Source organism: Pelodiscus sinensis, chromosome 18 (assembly GCF_049634645.1).
Source record: "Pelodiscus sinensis isolate JC-2024 chromosome 18, ASM4963464v1, whole genome shotgun sequence".
Taxonomy (NCBI): Eukaryota; Metazoa; Chordata; order Testudines; family Trionychidae; genus Pelodiscus; species Pelodiscus sinensis.
In genome coordinates, this window is record NC_134728.1 from 31,416,472 (window position 1) to 31,436,842 (window position 20,371).

Sequence of the window (20,371 nt, forward strand, 5' to 3'; positions counted from 1 at the left end):
TGCCTAGAGCACTTCCGGGTTCCTGATAGTGCCAGACCATCAGGAGTGCCGGACCAACAGATGCCGGACCATCGGAGTTTTACTGTAATTAAGTAACCATGTAACTGCTGAAAATCTCAGCAGTTAGAGTTACATGCTGTGAGCTCTGCAGTATAAAGCTTATATTGCAGAGCCTGCAGTGAAGCCAGCCCCTTCTCTGCCCCCAAGAGTGAAGCCAGCAGCTAGGCAGGCCAAGAACTGGCTCTCGGCCCCATACCCAGGGCGCCGGCTACACTACAAGCTCTCCAGTATAAGATTTAGACTTCAGAGCCTGCAACGCAGGGCAGCAGCCAGCTACCTAGGAGCCGGATGCTATCCCACTACTACCTCCAATGCAGAAGCAGCAACACAAGGTGGCTGCTGGCTCCGCAGGAGCAGGGCTGGGAGTCCATGTGTTACCATTACAGTAACCAATAAACTCATGCTTATCCATGTTCCGTTTAAATGGTAATACTACTACAAAACAGCCTTTGAATAATGGCTGCTGTGACACTTACAGGGACATGTGACCAGATAACATGGTGCTGGACTTAATCTTGGGGTAGCAGTGGTTCACCATTGACTGATGTGGGAACCAAGCTTTGAGACTAAGCATTCCCAACACATGCAAAAAATATAAGGCCAGGGACTGACATCAACTTTGTTCTTCACAGATTCCCTATCCAAGCCAACTCTTGGAAATACCTGGGGGGGAGGGAGGGGGAAAGACTGCACTGGGAGAAGTACTGAATCCAGGCTAAAGTGATATCTAATCTGTGAATGCAACACCCTAGCAATTCCAAGTTGTAAGCAAGTGCAGTTTGCCCCTTAATAATCTCATAGACTCATAGACTTTAAGGTCAGAAGGGACCATTATGATCATCTAGTCTGACCCCCTACACAGTGCAGGCCACAGAATCTCACCCACCCCTCCTAGAATAATCCTCTCACCTATATCTCAGATATTGAAGCCTTCAAATACTTTGAAGGCCCCAAGATGCAGAGAATCCTCCAGCTGTGATCTGTGCCCCATGCTACAGAGGAAGGCGAAAAACCTCCAAGACCTCTGCCAATCTACCCTGGAGGAAAATTCCTTCCCGACCCCAAATATGGCGATCAGCTAAACCCTGAGTATGTGGGCAAGACTCATCAGCCAGACACCCAGAAAGTTCTCTATAGTAACTCCTATCATCCCTCCATTGACCTATTTCCCGCTGATAATGAATGGTCAATTAGTTACCAAGATCATGTTATCTCATCAAACCATCCCCTTCATAAACCCATCTAGTTTAATCTTGAAACCAGATAGATCTTTTGCCCCCACTACTTCCCTTGGAAGGCCGTTCCAGAACCTCACTCCTCTAATGGTTAGAAACCTTCATCTAATCTCAAGTCTAAACTTCCTACTAGCCAGCTTATATCCATTTGTTCTTGTGTCCACATTGGTATTAAGCTTAAATAATTCCTCTCCCTCCCTGGTATTTATCCCTCTAATATATTTAAAGAGTGCAATCATGTCCCCCCTCAGCCTTCTTTTGGTTAAGGTAAACAAGCCAAGCTCCTTGAGCCTCCTTTCATAAGACAGGTTTTCCATTCCTCGGGTCATCCTAGTGGCGCTTCTTTGTACCTGTTCCAGTTTGAAGTCATCCTTCTTAAACATGGGAGACCAGAACTGCACACAGTATTCCAAATGGGGTCTCACCAATGCCTTGTATAATGGCACTAACACCTCCTTATCCCTACTGGAAATACCTCGCCTAATACATCCCAAGATCGTATTAGCCTTTTTCACAGCCATGTCACAATGGCGGCTCATAGTCATTCTATAATCAACCAGGACTCCGAGGTCCTTCTCCTCCTCCGTTACTTCCAACTGATATGTCCCCAGCTTATAACTAAAATTCTTGTTATTAATCCCTAAATGCATAACCTTACACTTCTCACTATTAAATTTCATCCTATTGCTATCACTCCAATTTACAAGATCATCCAGATCTTCCTGTATGATATCCCGATCCTTTTCTGAATTGGCAATACCTCCCAACTTTGTGTCATCCGCAAATTTTATCAGGACACTTCCACTTTTGGTGCCAAGGTCAGCGATAAAAAGATTAAATAAAATTGGCCCCAAAACTGATCCCTGAGGAACTCCGCTAGTAACCTTCCTCCAACCTGACAGTTCACCTTTCAATATGACCCGCTGTAGTCTCCCCTTTAACCAGCTGCTTATCCACCCTCTCAACTTTCATATTAATCCCTATCTTTTCCAATTTAACCAATAATTCCCCATGTGGTACTATATCAAATGCCTTACTAAAGTCAAGGTAGATTAGATCCACTGCATTTCCTTTATCTAAAAAATCCGTTACTTTCTCAAAAAAGGAGATCAGGTTGGTTTGGCACGATCTACCTTTTGTAAAACCATGTTGTAATTTGTCCCAATTGCCATTAGCCTCAATGTCTCTAACTACTTTCTCCTTCAAAATTTTTTCCAGGATCTTACATACTACAGATGTCAAACTAACAGGCCTATAGTTACCCTGGTCACTTTTTTTCCCTTTCTTAAAAATAGGAACTATATTAGCAATTCTCCAGTCAAATGGTACAACCCCTGAGTTTAGAGATTTATTAAAAAATTTTGCTAATGGACTTGCAAGCTCATGTGCCAGTTCCTTTAATATTCTTGGATGAAGATTATCTGGGCCCCCCGATTTACTCCCATTAAGCTGTTCAAGTCTGGCTTTTACCTCAGATATGGTAATATCTACCTCCATATCTTTAGTCCCATTTGTTATGTTTCCATTATCCCTAAGCTCTTCATTAGCCTCATTAAAGACTGAAGCAAAATATGTGTTTAAATATTGGGCCATTCCTAGATTATCCTTAACCTCCACTCCATCCTTAGTAATTAGCGGTCCTACTTCTTTTTTTGTTTTGTTTAATCTGTAGTATGCAGCATTACTTTGGATATGAACAGCAGATCTTTGCCCCATATATCTATTTATTATATTAAGCTTAGTTTGCCTTTTTTGCTTGATAATCTGCTTTGACCTGTTCACTCTCCCTTATCAATAACTTAAGATCTATCTTTTGTAGTTATAAACCTGTTTTTGTTTTATCTAAATCCACTGTATGGGAATCACAACATAGGGGGAGAATGTTGCTGCATATTCTTCTCCACATTAAGGGAAGGCGTGAATTTCATGATCCTGCAGCGTACAGTTCCCAGTGCAGCAGAAGTTTAATTTTGGGTTTAAGACTCCAGAGAGGTTGTTTGCCTTAGGAACTGGGAAGTGCCTAGCTGAAGCTTTCCTTTGCAGAAGCTGGATAAAGAACCTGCCTCCATGTGCTGCCACTGGTTATGTCCCTATCTGGATGTATGCTGGTGAAGGGGCAGGTTAGAGAGAGCTTTGCAACTTGTCACAGCAGTACAGTGTTAAAAGAAACCCCCAGGCTGGTGGATCTGGAGGGCTCAGAAGTACCCCAGTGCCAAGTGGCACCTGGGCTGAGCCTGTCACAGAAAGTTCTTAGCCCAAATACTGTTATTGACATCCCAAAGCAGCTAACAGATTTCCTTTAGGATGTGGAAGGATAGAAGGCTGACCTGCTGAGAGTTTCCACCAGGGACTGGAGGTGCTGCGTCTGGCTGTTGAGTGTCTTCTCGTTCTCTTCCAGATTCTGAAACCTCTGCCTCAGCATCTTGCTTTCTTCTTCCTGCTGTCTTTGCTGATGTAGCAGAGAATGGACAGAGTCCTGGCTGGCTGAAAGTTGCTCCTTTAGGGCCTGCCAGGGGAAGAGGTGGAATGAGTATGTGAGCAGGAAGGGACTAAGAGGATAGGACCAGGTGGACCAGCTGGGAGGTGGTCAACAATTATGCGTGAGGGCAACAGCCGCTGAAGAGTACAAGGAGATAGTTCAAACACAATCAGCTAGGAGAGTCAGGAGAGAAACAGATCACAAAAGGGCAAAAGTTGACATCCAGTGTGGGAGGAAGAATTACAGAAGGAGCATGGGCAAAGAAGAGGCAGTCTCAGTGCAGAGCAGTGTTTCTTAAACTGTGTTCCGCAGCACACTGGTGTGCCGTGAGGCAGTCGGAGGTGTGCCGCGGAGAACAGAATTCAAAATGGCCACCCTTAAAGGGACAGGCAACCTTTTATTTCCTCAATAACTTTTCCCCGACCCTTCCCCCCCTCCCCAACCTTATTTTTTTTCCTCTCAACAAAAAATCCTTGGTGTTCCCCATTAAAAAAAATGTTTGGTGTTCTCAGTCTTAAAAAGTTTAAGAAACACTGATGTAGAGTGAAGAATGGCTAGAAAACAGGAATTAGTGGGGGGAGAAATGCTGAATGAGGCATAGGCAGACAGAGTAGGCTGGCAGTGCTACTAGTGTCAAGAGAGTTTTGCACCAGATCCCTCTCACCTGTACTGCCTGGCACCTCCTGGACAATGCTTCATGCACCAGAACGACAGCCCTTTCCATGTCATCGGAGCTCAGCAATAAGGAGAGGTTGCTGGATTCAGGATGCTGGGACCTCTCAGTCCATGAAATGCTGACTGCATTGTCAGTATCATTTAACACTGCCTGAAACCCAAGAGCAAGCTGTTACTTCTTCCCTCCTGAAACTCTCTCATATTCACCCAGTTCTCCCTCCTCCTCCACACCAACCTTTAGTCAGAAGGTATAGGCCAAATGACTTAAGACAACAGGGAAGATTGGCTCTGGTGGCCATGACCTCCTGTATTTCAGATATGAATGATTGCAGAATAAGTGATAAAGCAGGGACAGGAATGGATGTTATGTTTGTATTCCCTACACTGTAGGCCGTCTGGGGGCTTGCTTTACCCAGTGCTCAGCTTCTTGTGATTTGCAGGTACTGTTTCTGCCTCCTTTAAGGTTTCTTTATGCAGAAAAAAATGGTACGAAGACCTTTAATGTAACAATCAGGCCTCTAGTGACCAAAACTATGAAAAATAGTATTAACTCTCCCCAGAGGAGAAAGCAATTGATGAATTCTGGAGTATATAGTAATTGAAGAACAAGTTAGCATAATTACTCTGAAACAGTAGTATGAAAGGCGTAAGAATTGGCCAAAGAAGCTTCATGACAGTCTATGTCAGGGCTGGGCAAAATACGCCCCAGGGACTGGATCCGGCCTACCAAGCCACTGGATCCAGCCTAGAGACCACCATACCGGGTCCCCTCAGGCACGCAGCTGCCACGGTTTAAGGCATAATCCATGGGCTCTCTGCCATGCAGGGAGAAGGAGGCTGTGTGATCTCCCCACCTTCAGCCCAATCCTCAGCTCCTATTGGCTGACTGTTTCTAGCCAACAGGAGCTAAGAGATTGGCCTGGGGATTGGGGCAATGCAAGTCTCTTCCCCTTCCTGAAGCTGAGTGCGCCACATGGAGGGAGCAGCCTGCATTTTCAAGCAGTTGGGGGCTGCAGCAGGCAGGGAGTCCACCCTGCCTTGGGGGTGCTGCAGGGATACTGGCCAGGAGATGCTTAGATAAGTACCTTCCAGCCAGAGCTTGCCTCTGGCACCCCAGCCCCTCCTGTACCCCAACTCTCACCCCTAGGTCACCATCCAAATCCTCTGCACCCCTTTGCCCCAGGTCACAACTCCCTCCCAGATCCTGTACCCCCTCCTACTCCTCTCCCCTAGGTTAGAATCCTCTCCTGCACCCAAACATCCTCCCAGACTCTGCACCCCATTCTCTTCCCCCAGGCCAAAACCCAAGCCCTCTGCAGTCTAAATCCTTTTCCCCTTCTCCCAGGTCACAATTCCCTCACAGATTTTGCACCCCTCCCCCAGGCCAGAATCCTCTCTTGCACCCATACTCATTCCCTGACACTACACCCTAATTCCCTGACCCATGTCACCACCCCCCTCCTTCATCAAACTCCCTCTCAGATCTCATACTGTCTCCTGCACCCCAGTCCTTTACACTATGCACCCAACCTCCATCCTAGACCCTACATCTCCTCCAGGGCTCATCTAGACTACACTAAAGCATCGAAAGACGATATGCAAATTCCATGAGAATTAGCATATCTTCTTCACAGAATCAGAGCTGGAAGAGATCTCAGGAGGTCATCAAGTCCAGCCCCTGCCTAAGGCAGGACCAATCTCAACTAATTCAACCCAGCCAGGGCTTTGTCAAGCCAAGACTTAAAAACTTCTGGGGATGGAGATTCCACCACCTTCCTAGGGAACCCATTCCAGTGCTTCATCACCCTCCTAGTGAAATAGTTTTTCCTAATATCCAACCTAGACCGCTCCCACTGTAACTTGAGACCAGTGCTCCGTGTTCTGCCATCCATCACTACTGTGAACAGCCTTTATCCATCCTCTTTCGAACCTCCCCTCAGGAAGTTGAAAGCTGCTATCAAATCCACCCTTGCACTTTTCTTCTGCAGACTAAACAAACCCAAATCCCTCAGTCTCTCCTCACAGGTCATGCGCTCCAACCCCCTAATCATTTTTGGTCGCCCTCCACTGGACCTTCTCCAATGCATCTACATCCTTTCTATAGTGCGGGGCCCAGAACTGGACACAATACTCCAGATGTGGCCTCACCAGAGCTGAATAAAGGGGAATAATCACGGAATTTGTATATCCTCTTTCGACACTTTAGCATAGTCTAGATGAGCCCCCAGAGAAAAGTGAGGCCCTTGACCACTTTCCAAAATCATGGAGCTTCTCCCCACCAAAAATTATTGCCCAGCTCTGGTCTATGCAAAGATCTCAGGTTCAAATTTCTGTGCTGGGAAAACAGCAGGGAAGGTAACTTAAAAGGAACAGCCAGTCAACCAAAGTTTGCAAATGGCATTATGAAAGAAAAATGACATCTCATGTGGCACCTTAAAAAACACATTTATTTGGGAATAAGTTTTCTTGGAAAAAAACCATTTCATCAGATGCTTATTAGCCAGGATGGGTAGAAATGGTGTACCTAACTTAAGATGTGAGCAGACCATGGATTATACAGAGGCAATAAGTTATTCTCTATCCCTTTTTAACAATTCCTAACATTCTATTTGCTTTTTTGACTGCTGCTGCATATTGAGTGAATGTTTTCGATTAGTCTAGTACGGCGTGGTAAAAGAGGACTTCTTGCACAAGAGCTACGCTCTTTTTTAACAGGTGTAAGCCCTCTTGCGCAGGAGCTCTTGCGCAAGAAAGCCCTATGGCTAAAATGGCCATCAGAGCTTTCTTGCGCAAGATCACGTCCACACTGCCATGTGTGTTCTTGCACAAAAGCACACCTCCCACATGGCAGTGTGGACGTTTTCTTGCGCAAGATGTTCTTGTGCAAGAAGCCGTGAGTGTAGACACAGCCTTAGATTCTAAAGGATTGGTGCAGCATGGTCTTTTGGGTAAGATCCACAGTATAAACTGACCTGGGACTGTGGATGGTCCTTTGGAATGTGGAGAACCTGTTTGGAATTGGTGAGATTGGTTTTATAACCTTTCACCTGCAGAAGGAGTGGTTCTGGTTGTGGCACAGGGAACACTGGAGCATCTAGGAAGTTTTGCCTGTGAGACTTCCTGCTGGCTAGTGTGGCAGCTCAAGTGCTCTGTGAGATTGGTTTGGTGCCTTATAGAAGAGAACCCCAAATCGGGCTGTAAGTAGCCCTGGTTCTGAGCAATTTGTCCTGATTTGACACACACACAGTAGTGCCACCAGATAACCTGGTATATTACAAAGGCTTAGCCCAGAGGAACCTAAGGAAAAGAGGGGACACAGTAAGGCCCCCAATTGTGAAAGAGCAAAAGGTGCCCAGAAGGCTGGCCACCTAAAGAGCCAGTGCCCTCTTAAAAGAAGAAAGAGCTAAGAAAGAAGGGGCTAGGATGAAAGCCAAAGTCATGATAATGGCCCAATAGAGAGCAAGGCTTGTCTGAAAGAGATCTCCCCACACAATAGGTGGTGAGAGAAATAAAGGGACTGGGACAGAAAGGACCCAGGAAAACATGTAGATAGACCTAGAGATGCAAGAGGCTTCTGCCCTGGTGGACAAGGACAATGGGTCGAGGGACCTCGAGGAACAGGTGCAAGACTTGCAGGGAAAGCTTTCCTGCCATGGAGAAGGCCCTGCACCTAGCAGAGGTGTGTGTGTAATTTCAGAAAGACCAAGTCCACGATACAAATAAGTGACGGTCATATCAATACCACCCTGTCTTTAAAAAGTTTCCATGCAGCTTTCAGGGATTTGGCTCTAGTCACTGTGCCTTTTAATTTCTGTTTAACTAACCTCCTCATTTTTGTGTAATTCCCCTTTTTGAAATTAAATGCCAGGATGCTGACTGCTGAGGTGTTCTTCCCACCACAGGAATGTTAAATGTTATTATATTATGGTCACTATTCCCAAGCGGTCCTGTAACGGTTATCTCCTGGACCTGACCCTGCACTCCACTCAGGACTAAATCGAGAATTGCCTCTCCCCTTGTGGGTTCCTGCACTAGCTGCTCCAAGAAGCAGTCAGTTAAGCCATTGAGAAATTTTATCTCCGCTTCTCTTCCTGAGGTGACATGTATCCAGTCAATATGGGGATAATTATAATCCCCCATTATTATAGAGTTTTTTATTTTGGTAGCCTCTCTAATCTCCCTCAGCATTTCAATGTCAGTATCGCTGTCCTGGTCAGGTGGTCGATAATATATCCCTACTGCTAATTTCTTATTATTGGAGCATGGAATTACTATCCATAGCGATTCTATTGAACATGTTGATTCATTTAAGATTTTTATTTCATTTGATTCTACATTATCTTTCACATACAGTGGCACCCCGCCACCAACACAGCCTGCTCTAACCTTCCAATATATTTTATATCCCAGTATGATTGTGTCCTACAGATTTTCCTCATTCCACCAGGTTTCAGTGATGCCTATTATGTCAATCTCCTCCTTTAATACGAGGTACTCTTGTTCATCCATCTGATTAGTCAGACTCTGCACGTGGAACTGGAAGCATTTGCGAGAATGCCACCAGAGAGGTCCTGGATTTCAATCTCTTTCCTATCAATCTAAATTTGGCCTCCAGGACATCTCTCCTACCCTTCCCAACGTCATTGGTACTTACATGTACCACGACCACCGGCTCCTCTCCAGCACTACACACAAGTCTATCTAGATGCCTTGAGAGAAGGCATTTATGTAGAAGCACTTTAAAAAACTGCCACTGTTTATTTGTCTACCCTTCCCTGATGCACTGGATTCCTTTATATGCGGTTGTTTGTCTGCTCTGGCCCATGGTTTGCCCTCTCCCCTCCTCTCTTTCTGAGCACAGCCTAGAGAATCTCTATCAATGGATTCTCCTCTAAGAGAATAGTGATAGAAATGTAACCGTGTTAGTCTGGTGTAGCTGAAACAAAATATAGGACTATGTAGCACTTTAAAGACTAACAATATGGTTTATTAGATGATGAGCTTTCGTGGGCCAGACCCACTTCCTCAGATCAAATAGTGGAAGAAAATAGTCACAACCATATATACCAAAGGACACAATTAAAAAAAAATGAACACACATGAAAAGGACAAATCACATTTCAGAACAGAAAGGGAATGGGGGGGGGAAGGAAGGTAAATGCCTGACAGTTAATGATATTAGAGGTGATAATTGGGGAAGCTATCTTTGTAATGGGTAAGGTAGTTTGGGTCTTTGTTCAGCCCCCTGAGGAGAGTGTCGAATTTTAGCATGAATGCCAGTTCAGAGGATTCCCTTTCAAGTGCAGATTTGAAAGTCTTCTGAAGTAGGATGCATGTGATTAAGTCATTGAGACAGTGTCCTTTCTGGTTGAAATGGCAAGAAACTGTTTTTTCTTTGTGATCCTGTCTAATGTCTGTTTTGTGGGCATTGATTCTTTGGTGAAGTGTCTGAAATGTTTGTCCAATGTACATAGCAGATGGACACTTTCGGCACATGATAGCATAGATTATATTTCTGGATGCGCAGGAATATGTATTCTTGATCTCATAAATCACTTGGTTAGGCCCAATAATGGTGTCACAAGAGTGAATGTGTGGACAAACTGGCAACGGGGTTTGTTGCAAGGGAAAGTACCAGAGTTGGTATTAGTGTGGAATGTCCTGTGGTTGTTGGTAAGAATCATCTTGAGGTTAGGTGGTTGTCTATAGGAGACTATGGGTCTGTCTCCCAGAGCTTCTTGGAGTTTAGTATTCTGTTCCAGTATAGGCTGTAATTTATTGATAATGTGTTGGACAGGTTTAAGTTGGGAGCTGTAGGTGATGACAAGTGGTGTTCTATTGTTGGTTTTCTTGGGTCTGTCTTGTAGTAGATGGTTTCTAGGTATTCGTTTGGCTCTTTCAATTTGCTTTTTTATTTCTCCGGGTGGGTAGTTGAGGTTTATAAATGCTTGGTAGAGATCCTGAAGTTTCTGGTCTCTGTCAGTGGGATTAGAGAAGATGCGGTTGTATCCAAGGGCTTGGCTATAGATGATGGATCGTATGGTGTGTGCTGAATGGGAGCTGGAAGCATGTAGGTAACTGTATGAGTCAGTGGGTTTTCTGTAGAGGGTGGTGTCTAATTTTCCATTGTTGATTTGTACTGTGGTGTCCAGGAAATGGATCTCTCGTGTGGAATGGTCCAGGCTGAGGTTAATGGTGGGGTGTAGGTTGTTGAAATCTCTGTGGAATGTCTCCAGTGTTTCTTGGCCATGCGTCCAGATCATAAAGATATCATTGATGTAGCGTAAGTAGCGAAGGAGTAAAAGGGGACGGGAGTTGAGGAAACGTTGTTCTAAGTCAGCCATAAAGATATTAGCATCCATTACTAACACCTACTTCTTCCTGACAACTTACAGAGGGACAGCGAGGAGAACATCCCAGTGGGCTGTGGACTGGTCAAAAACACTCGCCAACCAAGCCTGGAGAAGCCATAGCCTTAGGCTGGCATGGCGAACGACATAGATACATGCCGCAACCTCATACAGGTACGGGCTGTGGGGAGGGAGGAGGGGGAAGAGACGTTTGAGGTGGTTCACCATGCTTAGTATAGTATTGAACCTGACTGTGGGAAGAAAAACTCGCGAAACCCTGGCATTGAGGAGAGCTCCCACAAAACTCTGTCCTGCTGGGGAGGGGGGGGTCAACATCAACTTTTCGTCCAGCATAAACCCTAACATCCGGAAGAGGGTAATTGTAAAGCTTACATGCACTACCACCAGCGCTTGGAAGCACCCACAAATCAACCAGACATCCAGGTAAGGGAAAACCTGGATCCCATGAGTCCTGAGGAATGCCGCCACCATTGCCATACATTTTGTAAATACTCTGGGGGCCACAGACGGTCCAAAAGGGAGTACAGTAAATTGGAAGTGGCTGTGGGACACTATGAAACGTAAAAATCTCCTGTGATTCTGTCTTATTGCTATATGAAAATAAGCGTCTTTGATATCGAGGACCACGTACCAATCGCCCAGCTCCAGAACCGGAATGATGGAGGCCAGGGTTATTCTGAACTTTGTGTCTCAGTTCCTTGTTGAGGTTTCTGAGGTCCAGAATAGGCTGAAGCCCACCTTTTGGTTTCAGGATAACAAAATAGCAGGAATAAAACCCCTTGCCCTCCAAATGGGAGGGGACCCTTTCTATAACTCCCTTCTCAAGGAGCGCGAGATCCTCATGAGATGGGTCCCTGAGGAGGAATGGGAAGGGAGGGAAAGAAGGGGGGGAACCCAGAAAGGGAATGGAGTACCCCATCTTTACCAGGTCGAGCAGCCATCTGTCCGACGTGACCCCAGACCAAGCTGTGGCAAAGTGGGATAATCTGTCCCCAAACAGGGGGGAAGGGAGGGGGCTTGGCACACAGTCCTCAAAGGTGATTTCAAAACAGTGGCTTGGTTTGCTGAGAAGAAGGCTGACCCACTCCCCTAACATTATCCGGCCGCGGGCCGCAACGCCTTGTGCAATTGGAGGCTGAAGAAGATGTTGCCGCTGTGCCCCCACTGGGAGCCCAACGCCAACGCCTCCAGTGATCCCCACGGGAAGGCTGGAATTGTGCTCTGCCCGGCTGTCTATAGGGGAGGTGCTGCCTCTGAGGGGCCAGTGTGTGAATCCCCAACGACCAGAGAGTGGATCTAGTGTCCTTCAAAGTGTGCAGCCTGGAGTCTGTGTGCTCCAAGAAGAGGGCCTTTCCCTTGAAAGAGAGGTCCTGAATTGTAGACTGCACATCTGTCAGTATGCCAGATACCTGCAGCCAGGCACTGAGGCGCATAACCATGACAGAGGCCATGGTCCTGGCGGCTGAGTCCACCGCGTCCAGGGAGACCTGCAAAGCAGTAAGAGCGATTGTCCTGCCCTCCATAGCCATAGCGGCGAACTCCTGCCACACATTAGGGGGAAGTTTGTCTCTGAATTTGTCCATCATCTACCAGGTGTTATAGGCATAGCAGCTAAGCATTTCCTGTTGATTCGCAATGTGAAGCTGAACCTCCCCGTAGCATATACCTTACACACCAACTGGTCTAAGCTCTTGGGTTCTCTGGCCTTTGGGGGTCGGCCCTGATTGTGGCAGGTTTTCTTTTTGCGCTGCGGCCTGGACTACCAGGGAGCCCAGGACAGAGTTGGAGTACAAATGCTCATGCCCTGATTGCGGGACATAACATCTCTCGACACCTTTCAGGGTAGGGGTCAGTGAAGCCAAGGTCTGCCAAAGCATGTTCATAATTTTGGCTACCGTCTTGTTGAGCAGCAAAGCCAATTTGGCAGGAGTATCTTTCAAGAGGATGTCCACCATTGGATCTGACTCCTCTGGCACTGGTTCCACTGACACACTCAAATTGGAAGCCAGGTGACGTAAGAGCTCCTGATGGGACCTGGAGTCCATTGCTGGCATGGACGGAGCAGGGTCCGTAAGAGCCTCATCTGGGAATGAGGATGAGGACTCTCTAACAGGCTCTGGAGCTAGGAGCACCTCTGGCGGAACAGACACCTGGGGAAGCTGTGGACACGGCTGAGGTGGCACGACCTCCAAAGATAGGTGACCCGAGTCCTCCATATGGGAAGCTTCCTCCGTTGTTGGTGGAGGGGGTCTGGAGAGTGATGCTGAAGGGGGGAGGGGGAGGGAAGGAGATGCATCACCGAGAGGAGCTGGAAGCCCATGAAAAAAGCATAGGCCCCTGCCACTGGTGATATGCCCAGAGCATCCAGAAGGGCCAAGGAGTCTGTGACTGTGGAGGCCAGGTCTGCTGGAAACTGTGCTGTTCCATCCGGTGCCAGGAGCAGGAGCGGTACCTGGATGAAGACCTGGATGAAGCCACTGAGTGGAGCGACTTGACATCGGACTCCAATGAATAGTCGGAGGCAGACCAAGGCGGTGCTGGGCCAGGCTGTCCCAGAGCCACGGTGGGTTTAAACCTGGCCATGGACTGCGGCTTGCCAGCATGGGCTAGTGGAGGAAGCCACAACGGTGCCGGTGCTGAAACCCCGGTGCCGAGAGTCTGCTGTGATGCCATAACCACAGGCATCGGCGTAGGCGCCGGTGCCTGCCCCAGAACCCATGCTGGCGGCAATGTTGTCATAGACGGAGCGGATGTATATGCCAGTGCCAGTTGATGGTACGGTACTCTCGTCAGTGCCAGTGTTGGTACTGTTCCCGGTGGCAGTGCCAAAGGTGGTGCTGGGCATGATGAGCCTATCGGTGCCGATGCCACAGTCAGCACCGATGCCGTCAAGGAAGACCGAGCTAGTGTCACTACATGGTGTGGTACCAGTCGGTACACAGTCAGTTGTCAAGGCAGTGCAGCCATAGGGTGCGGTGCTGATTGGTCCAGCAAGCGGTCCAGGAAGTGGCAGCAATGACCTCGATGAGGTTGAGGCTGGTGCCCTCTCTGCTTCTACTGTCGGTGCCTGTAGAGGTGGTGGCATAGGCAGCAATACTGGCGATGCCTGTGGAGCGGTTGAAGGCCCCAGTGCGGACCATGGCACCCACTCCAGGGGGGCAACCGGTGCCAACGTGGCCCCCGGTGTCAGAGGGTGCGACCCCTCCAAGTCCAACGAAGACTGTGGAGAGACCATGAAGTGGATCAACTCCTGGGCCGCCTCAAATGTCTCCGGCGTGGATGGTCAGTGCAGTGGCATCATGCCTGGGCTATTTGGGTGGTCAGCAGCCTTTTTCTGGGTCCCTGAGGCAGCGGCACCAGGAGGGCTCCAGTCGGATGGCCGATTCCGGTGGTGCCAGCCCACGTGGGACTTACGGTTCGGCGAGTGGTGGCTTTGGTACCGATGCCTTATCCCATGCCGGAGCGCCACATGTCAACGCCGGTGCACTGAGTACTGTGGCCTGAGGAATCAGTGCTGATTGAAGCACCGCTTCCATTAATAAAAGTTTTAAACGAGAATTTCTCTCTTTTTTAGTGTGCGGCTTGAATGCCCTACAGATCTTACAGGTGTCTGCCAGGTGGGCTTCCCCAAGACACTTTAAGCAGTCATCATGGGGGTCACCCTTGGGCATAAATTTCACACAGGATGCACAAGTCTTAAAACCCTGAGGCCCTGGCATTCCCCACCCCCATAGGAGGGAGAGAACAAAACAAACCTTAACATAACCAAAACGTACCTAAGTACGTTTGTAATGTGAACTATTTACACAAGAAAGCCAACTGGCGAACAACACTACGCTATCTATCACGCTCCAACAACCTTCACAGGCGGTAAGAAGGAACTGAGGAGGGGGAGCGCCAGCAGATGTACTTATGCTTCGCTATAGCGGCGCCACTCCAGGGGGCAACCTGCCTGCACTATGGGTACCGCTAGGGGAAAAACGCTCTGGAGAACCGTGCATACGGCACGTGCACACCTCATTCGAATGGACATAAGCAACCACTCGAAGAATTGCTCTTTCTAGCTTCAACATACGATCGATGGCAACACAATGACCTTTTTTCAAACGCGTTCCCTGGAGTAGGAGTGATGGCAGTCGTAGTAAGTACGACCATAGTGACATTCACAGCATGGAGAATATTTAGGCGAGTATCTACTTCAGTGTGCATAATGGTATCAGAGTAAGATGAGAGCGTAGGAGATCTTGGTGATTGTGATCTTCCCCTTGGATGCACAGGAGACAATGATACCTGCCGATGTCAATAAAGAGTAGGGGAGGCATGTGTGGATGGGTAATGATGTAATCTCGGAAAATGAAACCTCAACATGTTTCCGGACCAAACAGAGCAAACCGACAACAGTGAAGGTGGCTCCGGGGAAAAAGCAATATGGTTATGGTTGGAGAGGGAGTAAGTGGTCTCCAAGACTTTTGTCTAGACTTAGTCGGCACCAGGGATTGGTTACGTGGCACTTTGGCTGCAGTAGCTTGCAGAGCCGGGGTCAGTGCCAGGCACAGTGCCAGTGCCCTGCATGGTGCTGGTGCTGGATCGGTTGGTGCCAGCGCTTCAGTTGACAGCTGACGGCGCTGCTTGAGTCATCAGTGCTGAGACAGGAATCGGCGCTGCTCTAGGTGCCTTAGAAGCCAGCAGTGCCAATTCCCTGGGCAGGGCTGGAATCGGTGCAGATGTGCTTCGGCTCGTCTTCTGCTTTTTGGGATGGTGGGTGGTAACCGCACCTTAGGTGCCCAGCTTCTCTCCCGTGCTGACCTGCAGTGGTGGTAATGAGCAGGATGGCAAGGGCCCTTCCTTGAATGAGCTGCCTGTCGGACTCTGGAGATTTCTGGGAAATATGCCCCTCACCAAGGCACTGAATGCAATGGGCGTGCCCATCTGAGGCGGGTATAGGCTCCCAGCATGAGCCACACTTTTTAAACCTGGGGGATCCCAGCATACTTGAAATGATGCAGTTTACTCACGTGACTTGCTTTCTTTTTTTTTTTTTTTTTCTTAACACGAACAAAGTACAACTACCACTACTAAACAAACTATAAGAATACTATAACTACCTACCTACCTACCTACATCTTCAAGTCCTGTCAGGTTTCCTGAGGAGAGGGAGCTCACTCCATCTGCGACCAAGGACAGTTAGGAGGAACTGGCGGGAGCTGGACGGTGCAAACAACATGAGATGGCAGGTGCGTATGCGCAGTCCAGTGGACCACTAACAAACCTCTGATCTGCAGTGCCAGAACCAGCCCAACACCTACAGTGGAGCACCCACAGGGACACTACTCGAAGAAGCAGCAGTCATTTAAGTATCAAGTAACTCTCTCTCTCTGCATCCCACCCTGAGGTGATATGTACCCAGTCAATATGGGACCAGTTGAAATCCCCCCCACTAGTACTGAATTTTTTTATTTTTATAGTCTCTTTAATCTCCCTTGCACTTATTTGAGTTAAAGGGGAAAAAGTACTTTCCCTAGAATGTAAGCACAGTGAGTTCAAATCCTCTACCTAAGTGATTTGGAATCTCTCCCACTAGATGGCAATATTGCACAGTGCTTGCTCCAGAGTCAGGTGCTGAGAATGGACATGCTCAGTGCAAGGTGGCAAAACCAGGATTGGAGCTCAGAATTGACATGGTTCACGTACAGCACAAATACTGAAACTGTATTATCTCCATTGGGTGCTCTCATCTAAATGAAAATATTTCATTGAGATTAATGGGACAGGTCACAACTCTGAGGCTCCTCTGGTGCATTGCGCAGAGATCTGGGATAAGTATTCTGGATCTCCACTCATTACACCTGCTCCTTGTCTCATAAGGAGGGCCAGACTGAATCAAACCAAAGATTCATTTAACCCAGTGTCCTGTCTTCCAACAGCCACCAATGCCTGGTGCCCCAAAGGGAACGAACAGAACACGAATCATCAAGTGATCCCTCCCTGGTCACCCTTTCCAGCTTCTGGAAAACAGAGACTAGAGAAACCATCCCTGCCCACCCTGGCTAATAGCCATTGATAGGACCCACCCAGCTAATACATGCACTTCTCAGATCTCACTATCTGCCCTCCTCTCTGAGGCGCCTCCAAGCTTTCCAGGGATATGCAGTGTCAAGAAGGAGAGTGCAGTTAGTAGGAGCTGGCAGCCTCAGGGCAGTGAGGTGTGGAGAGGATGGTCAGAAGAATGGATGAACAGGAGGGAATGTTGGAGCAATGTGAAGGGGCCCATCCAAACTCTGTTTTTGAAAAGCAGTTCAATGACTAGCACATTGAGAAGGGAAGATTGGACTGGACTGGACAGGCAAAGAGATAAGATATTGCAGAAGCGGTAATGTAACTAACATGCAGCCAGTGCATTCTGGGGTAGGGGTAATTGTTGCCAAGTAGTCAGAAGCAGTGGAACATAGAGATAAGAATTTTTTTTAACTAAAGTAATTAACTGTCCAAAAACATTATTAACAAAGAAGTAAGGTTACTATTGTGCCCTTCAAAAATATGAAGAGAAGCTAAACATAAACATCTGAAAACCAGGAAATACAAAGTTAAGGATACATGTCACTCCTCCAATACATTGTGAGTGGGGCGTAGTATCCAGTCAGAAGCATCAGGTTTTAGCCATGTCTGGATGCAGCATGTTAGACTTAATAGACTGCTTCTGTGTGGAAAATACTAGTTTTCTTTTATCCTGTTATCCAGGAAATTAAGTTGGATTGTTGAGCAAGAATTTCAGCAAAGCCAGGATAAGGATAAAAAAGTACTGGTAGTATTCCAAAAGACATGATCCCTACATTCCTTCTCAAGCAAAACTCCCAGTGACTTCAATATTTTTGAGTAAAATCTAAGCAAAGTTTACAGGATCTAGCCCACAGTAAGGGCAATTTACAGGCAAGTGAGACATGAGAGGAAGTTAGATTTCCAAGTCAAGGTAGCTTCCCAGACTGCTGTCCTTTCGACATGTACATATACATTATGCACTTCCCTATTCCTTTCCCAGATATTTCTGCAGCAGAATGGCTACACTGCCTGTGACAAAGCTCCTCCTCTGCCTAAGCAGGTCCTCCAATTTTGGATGGATTGCTCAACTCACAAGCTCATGGCAGCCCTCAGTTTAGTCCTTTCAACGGTGGCACAAATATACTGTTCATTCAGCTGTCCTCACCATTGGTCAGCATGAAAAAGGAAGAACAATTCCCACACTCTAGGCTGCCCCTAGGCTCCCCACAGGTCAACTCTTCTGTGGCTAGCAGGGAGTTGGAGGGGATGAGGGTAACCCAGGCCCACCCTATACTCCAGGTTCCAGCCCAGGAGCCTTGTGGATAGTCTACAATATCTCCTGTACCAGCTGTGAGACAGCAATGATTCCCTGGGCCATTTCTCTACTGCTCCTCCCCAGTACCTTCTTTATCCTCACTGCAGGATCACCTTCCTGATACCTTAGTATTTTTTCTGCCAGGTCCTCCACAGCACACCTTCTTAGCCCCAAGTTCCTTTCATGCTCTGAACTAAGTGAAAGAAAGTTTTTTTAACCAATACTGGGTGTCCTGATTAGCCTGCCTGTCTTAACTGCCTCTAGCAAGTTCTTGATTGGCTCCAGGTGACTTAATTGCTCTGGAGTAGCCCGTTAGCTTACCCAGGGAAAAGAGACCTGTTTAATCTGGGGGTAAAGTACCTGTTTTCTACCACTCTTCTGTAGCTATTTGGCCTGACCCCATTACACATCAGAACAGATATACCTGAGTTATGTCTTTTATCACCTGATGAAGGGAAAGGGTCTCTTCTTTGGCATCCCTGATCAGTGAAGCTTTATATTCTACTGCCAATCGACTGGCCTCCTAGAAAGAGAATAAAAAGAGGATGAGTTGGAGCATTCCCATCTCCCCATTTGCCACTGCATCTCAGCACCAAACTGAAGGGCCAGCTCTAATGATGAACGAGTACAATGGCAAAGCTCTGGCCACCCTCTGTGGGTCTTGTGCTACTGGCAGATAATGCTAGCCTCAAAGGCTCGCTGTGCCCCTCCACACATCCTAATTCTCTTTACTTGAAACAGGAGCCACAGCCTACTGAGCCATACTCATCACAAGTTAGTGCATAGTTTTTTGGGGGAGAAGACCCCTCTGGAGCCCTGATCTCCCTTCTCACAGGTAGATTTTGTGATGTTGTGGGGAGGTTTGGGAGGACCCGGGCCCACCCTTTACTTCGCTTCCAGCCCAGGGACCCTAAGGCAGTGGCAACAGGCAGGGCTACTGCCACTCCCAATCTGGCAAATTCCCTGGGCCACCTCCCCAAGCATTCCCTCCCAGCACCTTTCCTTTGGCACCTGCTAGTCAAACCTCAGCTCACACCCACACAATTCTTCTACACTGTCCTTCCTCCTTTCAGTCCTTCGCTCTTTGCTACCCCATTCTTTACTTGGGAGGAAACTTTTTAAAGAATAATAGAATCATAGACTACTAAACTGGAAGGGACCTTGAAAGATCATTAAGTCCAGTTCCCTGTCCTCATGGCAGGATCAAGCACTGTCTAGAACATCCCTGATAAAGGTCTATCCAACCGGCTCTTAAATATCTCAAGTAATGGAGATTCCACAACATCCCTAGGCGATTTATTCCAGTGTTTAACCACTCTGACAGTTAGGAAGTTTTTCCTAATGTCCAACCTAAACCTCCCTTGCTGCAATTTAAGCCCATTGCTTCTTGACCTATCCTCAGAGGCCAAGAACAACAATTTTTCTCCCTCCTCCTTGTGTCAGACACCCTTTTAAATACTTGAAACCCGCTATTATGTCCCTGTAGTAGTTTGTGCCAGCGCAAGGCCACACTGACGCACTACAAGCCACCAGAGTTCAGGGCCTCAGGCCTGACTGCAGGCTGAATATCAGTTTTAGAGGCTTCACCGTTGTTCAGGGCGGGGCAGAAAACAACAGTTAAGCAGTTTAGAGTAAGCTTAGCAGTTTACGAGCCCAGGCCCTGGGTTAGGGCAGGGCAACAAACTGGTAAACAATAGTCTGCTAGGCTGCACAGCAGTTTATGAGCCCAGGCCCTTGCTCAGGGCAGATCAACAAACAAACAGTTAAACAGGTAAGTAGTCCAAAAGGTTCAAGGCGCAGGCTGAATCAGGGGTTGCATCTCCTTGCTGGCAGAGAGCTGACTCGTGCAGGGTTTTTTCTCCCTGTAGGGGGGGAACCTGCCACCCAAGGGAAGGGATGGCGGGGGGGCGCGCAGGCCCGCCCGCTCCACAGCATCCCAGCCCAAGGCACTAACAGTGGCAGTGCAGCAGGCACTGGGTCACTGAGGATCCAAGCCACAACACACTGCCCAGCTGACCTCCATTTCCTCAGCCACTCTGGGGTTGGCTGTCCCTGGGCCACTTCATTTCCCTTGGGGGCCCTGGCTCGGACGCGGCTCCTCAGGGTCAGCTGGGGACAGAGGTGCCTGCAGCATGTCCATCAGTTCTAGGTCCTGGCAGTCCAGCCCACTTGTCTGAGCGGGACAAGGGTCAGAGGGGGT

The 20,371-nt window shown here is 47.8% G+C and overlaps 1 protein-coding gene across 12 annotated transcripts in view; it reads right to left on the minus strand.

Annotated features, from left to right (window-relative positions):
- Positions 1-20,371, minus strand: part of CEP250 (centrosomal protein 250) — a 168,035-nt gene that overhangs the window by 126,809 nt on the left and 20,855 nt on the right. For 10 of the 12 annotated variants that reach the window (XM_075901443.1, XM_075901444.1, XM_075901441.1 and 7 more), the window contains 3 exons: positions 18,596-18,694; positions 4,439-4,600; positions 3,623-3,801 (listed from right to left, as the gene is read on the minus strand). In XM_075901443.1, the coding sequence (XP_075757558.1) occupies positions 3,623-3,801; positions 4,439-4,600; positions 18,596-18,694 (440 nt within the window). The remainder of the gene's footprint in view (positions 1-3,622; positions 3,802-4,438; positions 4,601-18,595; positions 18,695-20,371) is intronic. The other 2 variants (XM_075901439.1, XM_075901446.1) reach the window with 1 other exon arrangement.